Source organism: Populus alba, chromosome 17, assembly GCF_005239225.2.
Source record: "Populus alba chromosome 17, ASM523922v2, whole genome shotgun sequence".
Taxonomy (NCBI): domain Eukaryota; kingdom Viridiplantae; phylum Streptophyta; class Magnoliopsida; order Malpighiales; family Salicaceae; genus Populus; species Populus alba.
In genome coordinates, this window is record NC_133300.1 from 12,895,811 (window position 1) to 12,904,504 (window position 8,694).

The window sequence follows — 8,694 nt, forward strand, 5'->3', positions numbered from 1 at the left end:
CTATAAGACCTCATTTTATTAACACTATTTCTTATGATAAGCAATAAGTTCTTACCAAAAATTTCAAGGGTTTGTTCTAAGTAAAAGAATCACCACCTAGTTTATGGTAACTAAGAAACCCTAATTGTTCTTTCAGATGCTTTAGATAAGAGGCTAGTTATATAATAAGAAAGATAATGATCACCCTATGCATCCTATATAAGGTAAATTGCATTGTTTTTTGTTTTAAAATGAAATATCTTTATTATGCTTAAAGATTACCTAAACCTACATGTTTTTTTTTTAATTAAACTAAATAGTGGTTTTGGATTTAGGTTCGATGATGACATCATCCCAATTTTAACCAAAAAACAAGCTTTGGGCCTTACATAAACATGTAATTGCCAATTCAAATACTTGATAATCAACATTCAAGGATAAAAACCAAGAATGAGTCATCTAATCTTAAGTTGAGTTCTTAAAATAAATGACAGCAAATACGCGTCATGAAAAATAAAAATGTAGAAATAATATAATAAGAGATATAGATGTGTATTCACCAATTCTATTACCCTATAGTCAAAATTCAAGGATATGAGCCATTTAATGAGTCACCTGATCCTCAATTGAGTCTTCATATAAAAGACAATAAATACACGGACACAAATATAACAAAAGACACAAATGTGTAATGACCATTTTTTATTATCCAATGGTTAACATCTAATGATAAGAGCCAATAACGAGTTCTCGAATATTAGGTTGAGTTCTCGACTAAAAAAAGATAAATACATAGACACAAATTTGATAATCATATATGTATCTAGTTTCCACATAAGACCAATCACTTATGCATTGGATAAACCAATTTTAAATCCACTCCTTCCAACCCTATTACATGATAATGATTTCCATCCTTATTTCCCCTTGTACAAATATCATATCCCCAGCGGTTTCATACCTCTAAGGTTGTCATGCAACGACGTGAATCTATAACACATACACAATAGTCAATAATGTTACAAATCATTCAACAAATAAATATCAATAATATTACAAATTATGCAATAAATAAATTAATTAATGTGTTAGGGTTAAAAAGCAACCAAAGGAGCTGCTAATGTTAACTAAAACCCATTGAGAATGACTTAGATAATGACAGCATATAGGTTGCATATATGAAGGGATAATCTGGATTGCGGGGCATCATTGCACATATCAATGCGGATAAGAAGCATGTGGGCTAGCAGATCAAAGGCCCCTCCTCCTTCTCTTTTTCCTTCTTACACGGGCAAGGTAGTCCATTACTATCTAATATAGGAGATCGAAAAGGATAAAGTTTTGGCTAACTATTCTTTTCTAATAAGGGAACAACTAAGTGTTGGCTGAACTTTCTTAAAGGCCAAAAGGCAGTGATCAGACTAATTTGGTGAGGAAGAGGATTTGTTGCTATTGTGCCTCTTGATTTGGCTTGGTGGCTGTCGTGGTGAGGTTGTCGGGTTTTAATTGAGAGAAAAAGGGGGTTATTGCTGATGTGGTATCATGGTGAGAGTTGCAAGAGCTTCTACCATGTATGTGGTTATTTATTCCACCTGATTTTGATTTGACAATTGTGAGTGTATGAAGGAGTAAAAGATGTGGTTGTTAGGGTTTTGATCTTTATTCCTTTTTCATGTTTTTATTTTTTGTTTTTTTTTGTGTGTTTTTCTAATGTTTCTTTCTTTCTTTGCCTATTTTTTTTTTAATCTATAACTCAAGCCCCTACTTATAGCGTTGAACCCTCTAGAAAATAAAACTTATTAATTAATTCGAAGATTTTTTTTTCTAGACCATAATTGGTGATTTCCTAAATATCTTTAGTATAAATTTTCCATGTGGTCTACCTTGTTCCTAATTATATTTGAGTCTTCATTTTAGAAAAGAAAAAGATCCTTTTCTATTTGAAATTTGATATTGCAGTATATTATTTGATCTTTCAAAACTTTGTTGTTTATTTTGTTTTTTTTTTATTTTTTTTATTTTCTTTTCATTTTACTCTCTCATTTTTTTTGTTTTTTGTTTTGTTTGTTTAAAGAGGAGTTAAAAATAGGTTATAATAACAATAATAAATTGTGATTGAGGATGGATGAAAATGTTTGATTGAAAAATGTGATAGTTGTTATGAAGTTTACTACGAAGTGGGAAAAAGGAAGGTTTTTTTTTTTTTTTTCTCCCGAATAATATAATATCATAATAAAAATTAGTGGGTGGACAAGCAATTACCCGTTGCAAGTTATTATTTCTTTCATGTAAACTTTATATTTTGTATCTTATTATTATTTTTATTTCAATTTTAATTAGTTTGAAAATATTTGTATGGGCCACCGAGACATTTAACGAAAATTGTTATCATTATTCTTTTTTAACACGTTTTTAACGGATAGGTAAGATTGGAATAATCAGATAACAAAGTAAAGGACGAAATTAATAAAAATAATTAAGGAAGGGCGACATTGAGAGTGATCTTATAAATGAAGGATGCTTTTGTAGTTAACCAATTAAAATTTAACTCAGCAACAATTGTATTGATGGTAATGGAAGCGTAATTCATGCGGCTAAAAAAATGTCCTGTAACTAATTAGCAAAACTATTAAATATAACTTGGTATTAAACGGATTTATTTATATTTTAATAAAGTTAATTCAAAATAAAATTATTTCAGAATTTAGAAAAATAAAATGATATTCTGAATTATTTTATAAAAAAATTAAATTAAATTTTAATCAGGTAAGTGGATTCGGGGAGACGTGCAAAAATTCAGGATGATTTTAAAATCATTAAAATCGGGTCCAAATAATAATTTGTTTTTTCAGCGCGAAATAAATAAAATGGCAAAGGCGCGGTCAAAACCCTAGAAATCGGAATATATATATATATAAAAAGATACAGCATACAGAGACAGAGGACGGAATCTGCTAAAAAAGTCACTCTGATTTAACATTTCTCGCTCTACATCATTCACTTTCTAGGTAATAATCCAATCCGAATCTTTACGATCTTGCCCTGATTGTGTAATTTTGTTTGCTAATTAGGGTTTTTACTTTTTGATTTGGCCAGATCTAGGGCTTATTTGACTAACCATTGCTTATTTGATCTAAAGTTATCATCTTTTTCTCGAAAAGAATTCATAATTTCTTTTAGTGGATGTTGGTTTTCTTAGTTATTTATGAAGTTTAAAATATTATGGATCGAAGTTTTTTGTTTTTAGAATTTTGATTATATTGTGTAATTTTGATGGGGTTGTTGTAGAAAGTAGTCTCTGTTGATTGTAATGGCGGGGCAGAGGAATAGTTACGGGAAGCGGGCTCATTCGCAGTCAGATTATGATATTGGTGGAAATAAGAGGAGAAATTCCGGTGACGATAGAGAACGTTTTGTTATTGATTCGCAAGATACTGTGTATCGGTATTTGTGCCCGGCTAGGAAGATTGGAAGCATAATAGGAAGGGGAGGGGAGATTATTAAGCAATTAAGGATTGACACTAAGTCAAAGATTAGGGTTGGTGAAACAGTGCCGGGCTGTGAAGAACGTGTTGTTACCATCTATAGCCCGAGTGATGAGACTAATGAATATGAAGACAGTGGTAATTACATTTCTCCTGCACAGGATGCTCTGTTCAGGGTGCATGATAAGGTTATTGCAGAAGATTTGCAAGTTGAAGATGACTCTGAAGGAAGTCCACAAGTCACCGCAAAGCTTCTTGTACCATCTGATCAGATAGGATGTATTATTGGGAAAGGTGGGCAGATTGTTCAGAACATACGCAGTGAGACTGGTGCAGTAATACGCATTCTCAAGGATGAGCATTTACCTCCTTGTGCGTTAAGCTCAGATGAGCTTGTACAGGTATTCCTATTTTTTTTTGCCTGCCATTGTTTCCATTAGCAATTTCACATGGTACAATTTCTTTGTTCCATTTTCAAAAAACATTTCCGCTTCATTTTTTTCTTAGTTCGGGAACTTGTTTAAGGGGATAGTTTATAGACAATTACAGTTATTAGATCAAAATAAATCTTGGTTTTATGATTGTGACAAGTCATGCTCTTATCTGGTTGTCATCTGGGTTCCTTTTCTTGCGTGCTGTGAAATAAACTTCCTTTTTGGGAAGGGTCTTCTTCCTTGGACTAGTTAATGATGTTTGGGGATTTGATACTTGCTCAGCAATGTGTTTGGATCCCTTTCATCATCTTCAAGTAGGCATTCATTGGATTTGAGGGTATAGACTCTAGCTTTGTACAATGAACGAGGCCTATAATTTTTCCTTTCCTTTTCTTATATAATTGTTGTTATTGGTGGCCAGATTTCTGGTGAAGCTGCAGTTCTCAAAAAGGCTTTATATCAAATAGCATCTCGCCTTCACGATAATCCATCACGGTCTCAGCACTTGCTTGTTTCTGCTGTTCCAAATGTGTACTCTTCTGTTGGTTCCCTGGTAGGTCCATCTGCAGCTGCCCCAATTGTTGGAATTGCTCCTCTCATGGGTCCTTATGGTGGTTTCAAAGCTGATACCGGAGACTGGTCTCGATCATTATATTCGGCTCCAAGAGATGAACTTGCTTCGAAAGAATTTTCACTTCGTGTGGTATGTCCAACTGCCAACATTGGTGCTGTAATTGGGAAAGGTGGTACCATCATCAACCAGATCAGACAGGAGTCTGGAGCAACAATCAAAGTTGATAGTTCAGTTGCTGAAGGAGATGATTGCTTGATAACTATTTCAGCGAAGGAGGTATAATACTTGTATATTCTTTTAAATCCCTCTTTTGGGTCTCTGTTGAGCTCCTTTGACATTGTTTATGATGGATTTCTAATTGTTCTATACCAGATCTACGATCAATATTCTCCAACAATAGAAGCAGCCTTACGTTTGCAACCTAGATGTAGTGAGAAAATGGAAAGAGATTCAGGTCTCATCTCTTTTACTACCCGTCTACTTGTGCCCTCCTCTCGTATTGGTTGCCTTCTGGGTAAAGGAGGAGTTATTATAGATGAGATGAGGAAACTTACCAAAGCTATCATTCGAATACCTAGAAAGGAAAATCTTCCCAAAGTTGCATCTGATGATGATGAGATGGTGCAGGTAAAGAAATATCTCTAATGGTTATTGAATTGAAATTTTTTTTGTATCATCTTTCTGGGCCTGTGGCTCATGTTCCTCGAGTTAATGTAATATTGAGACCAATCCTCTTACTTTTGACCACAAGATTGCTGGAGACCTGGATGTTGCCAAGGATGCTCTCATACAAATAAGTCGACGGTTAAGAGCTAATGTTTTTGACAGGGAAGGTGCAATGTCTGCTATTCTACCAGTTTTACCATACCTTCCTGTCTCAGCTGAAGGTTCGGAGGGTCTAAATTATGACAGTAGGGATGGTAAAAGACATGGACGTGGGAGCTCTTATGCTGGCGGTTATAGCTCAAGTGATTATGCTTCTGGTGACGGTTATGGCAGCTATGGTAGCTCACAGGTATTGATTTGTAGATGTGATAATATTACACATACATATTGTTTTAGACTTGCAGCATATTGAGGGAGTGGTTTCCTTTGTTTCCTGCTCTTAGCCTTTTTCCATATTTTGAACATGTGCTATAATGCTATTTGACATGGAAAATGAGTAAACTGTAAAATTTGCCAATACTTCTTGTTCATACCCACTCATTGTGCAAGTTATTGCTTTACTTGATTAGTGTTTATCTTTGTCTTTTGTAGATTAGTGCTAGCGGAGGTCCTTATGGAGCCTATGGAAGTTATTCTTCAGGACGCACTGGTACTTCCGGGTAAGAAATATTTTGTCATGTGCCATTGTTTGAATCCTGTTTAAATATTTATTCATGTAATTTGTGTCTGTTCTGGACTCAGTGCTAGAGTTTTAAAGATTAAATTCTTAACCTGTGTGGACCTGTAACCTTGTAATTAGATGCCACATGTTCAGTTGACATGTCATTTTCAATTCAGTTTATCTGTGTTTTGCTTTTATGCTGCTTTTTCTAGGAGTTTTATTGTGCAAGTTATGTTCACACATCCTTTGGGTAATCGTGTTGTAGAAATCCTAATTAGCAACTTCATCAATTATCAGGTTATCTGGCCAGGCCCCTGTTTCTCGACGCAAAAGCTATTACTAGAATTTGATGATGGCTACTGCAGGTAGACTGGTTTTACATTGTATATTCTGTGTGTATACAGATGAGTGGAAATTTCCACAGATAAGGCCAATCACATTGTAGCTTGCGGCAGTTTCATATCATAACCTATCCAATCTCCCTCTGTATAGGATTCTGATGCACTTATTTACCTTTGCTTCCTCTCCTTTCCCATCAAAACAGCTGAGATCTATGAAGCCTGAAGCCAGCCTACTGCCTCTTTTGATGAAGCCTACTGCCTACACTGGAAGACCAGGTGTACGGGGATTTGACATACACTTGGCCCACCTTGATGATCTCACCTAGAAGAACCAAATATATTTGGAGATCTTGATATTGACCAAACACTTGTCATGTCCCTGATAATAAATTACCGAGCTCTAAGAACCTCTTTAGTGGCACGCCTTTATTGTTTTTCTTGTTAGTGGAACTTGTCTTTTAATTATGGGGACCGTGTTTCTTCCATCCTTTGGTGGTTGTGTTTCTTCCATCCTATAGCACTTGTATTAAGAGTAACTTGGGTTTTATTTCCTGCAATTCTCTGCTACACCAGTCGAGTTTGATTTTTGAATTTATGCTGGGTTTGATTATTGGAAATTGTTTAGTTGCTCTGCAGTGTTTGAGTATTCTAACGTTAACTGAATTGCTGGATTCACCCTGGCCTCTTGAATCCTCATAGGCAATTAAGATGTGTCATGCTATAATTCTTAGCTGGGATGTCTTTCTGTATGGATGAATTCTATATTCAAGAACTTCTACACCTTCTACAAAAATACATTTGTTTAAAATGTGATAGACCTGATTGAAGCCAGAAGCAACATTTCTTTAAAGCATGCATTATATACCAAGAAATTTATTGAAATTGCATCGGAGCTTGGAGTTATGAGCCATGCATTGAAGAAACATATATAGTTGCATTCTAGTATGTCCTTTGTAAATTTTTAACCAATCTGTGCCCTCATTATGTGCTTGGATGTTCAAATGTGCCCTTGCCTTGATTGTACAATTGGCCAAGTTGCTGTATCTGGCAGTTTTTATTGGTTTGATTTGTATTTTGTAGCTCAGAACTTAATTTTGTTTATAGTGATGAGTTTTGTGAATGAAGGCAGAACTAAAGATGAGAATTTCTTGAAGGCTCGTATCACGGACTCTGCTGTGCTGTCTTGTCCTGTCCGGGTAAGTTTGGAGGTAGTCTTGCTTGAAATATAAACAGTTATTCACTGTTGCTTGTATGCTCAAGTTGAGTTTTCAACTGCTATGTTTCAGTCTCTTTAACTCATGCATGTAAAAAAAAAAAATAATAATAAATTCTATAAATGCAAAAAAATGCGCTCGGAGAATTAAGGCAGAAGGAAACTGTTGTGCACTAGAACTCAAAAGGTATGATACGAATCACTTTTGATGGATTTTTATAGCTCACACACCATCGGAGGCTTTCCTGGATTGTTGGAAAAGGTTGAACTCAGGGCTTCAAGTGGTAGGTTATTTTCATATGAAATGCTGTGTGCTATATAGATTGTTGCGCAGAGATAATTGCCCTGATTGGTTATTGGTTTACGAAAAAATTGTGGCAGGTTCTGTCAGGCATTAACATTTCATCAGTTTACCTGGCTAATCACAGATGCCAGCACTTTAACTGTGGAAATCAAGCGTATCCAGTTAATTTTTTCAGCGAGCTTTATATGTTTGTATTTGTATGTTTGTGTATTCAGGCACATGGAAACAACAATTAGATAATTTATTTGCAACGAAATTAAAAACAATAAACTCTAATAAAGTTCTTCAATCACACCCTCTTGTCGTGTTGGGCATCAAACCCCCTGGCTAGATGAAATTTGCTTTTCTGGGTCAACAAATGAGTGGTTTTCTTGTCATGGAGAGGTAGAAGTGATTCCGACCACCCAGAGGCTCTATTCAATGAGGTCGCAGGGCAAGGTTTAGAACTTTAGAGAGATGAGAAGAGCTTTCCATCATCTTGAGAAAATGAAGATAATCACCGAGAGAATCACCGAAATGCTTGATTGAATCGGTGAATATCGTGGCCGGAGGCTGCGTGCCTCCTTTTCCCCAAAGAGAGACATTGTATAACAAAGGAAATCCCTCCTGCGAATTACAACTCTCGAATGTTTTGATTGGACCATGACTTGCAGACACTTTCCTTGGGCATTTGTCTCTCATTTTCCACTCAAGATTCCAATCACCTTTGTTTCCTGGTTATAGCCAACCAGACGACGAGAGAGAATAATAATTAACAAATTGATCTGTTATACAAGTGCGTCAATCAGGCCACCTTGTTGAAATTCTCAAAGTTGCTTTAGTGTAGCCCCATTATAGTAATTTTGCCCACCTAACTCCAGGCAAGTGTACTGCGTCCAGTGGACAGGCTCCATTACTCCGTCAAAATGGTGTGCAAAATAATTAAAAGGGTAGCTGCTGCTCTGAGTTCACGTGATGGGGATAGATCGTATAGGCTTAATCTCTCTTGGTTTTAGCACCAATGGACGGTCACATCAATCCTCATGAACCCTCCTTAT

The 8,694-nt window shown here is 35.6% G+C and overlaps 1 protein-coding gene across 6 annotated transcripts; it reads left to right on the forward strand.

Annotated features, from left to right (window-relative positions):
* Positions 1–2,848: 2,848 nt before the first annotated feature.
* Positions 2,849–7,949, forward strand: LOC118049522 (RNA-binding KH domain-containing protein RCF3). 6 transcript variants are annotated; one of them, XR_004687700.2, is made up of 10 exons: positions 2,849–2,987; positions 3,268–3,865; positions 4,320–4,748; positions 4,845–5,099; positions 5,224–5,487; positions 5,730–5,797; positions 6,097–6,164; positions 7,266–7,336; positions 7,576–7,637; positions 7,735–7,949. XR_004687700.2 is itself a non-coding variant. In XM_073405812.1 (8 exons), exons 2-7 carry the CDS (start codon positions 3,290–3,292, stop codon positions 6,140–6,142), a joined length of 1,638 nt encoding a protein of 545 aa, XP_073261913.1. In that variant the 5' UTR covers positions 2,849–2,987; positions 3,268–3,289; the 3' UTR covers positions 6,143–6,164; positions 7,266–7,949. The 6 variants fall into 6 exon arrangements, 3 of the variants coding, with proteins under 3 accessions (XP_073261913.1, XP_034915421.1, XP_034915420.1); XR_004687698.2 differs by having other exon boundaries at positions 7,266–7,637; XR_012168493.1 differs by having other exon boundaries at positions 7,576–7,949.
* Positions 7,950–8,694: the final 745 nt, after the last annotated feature.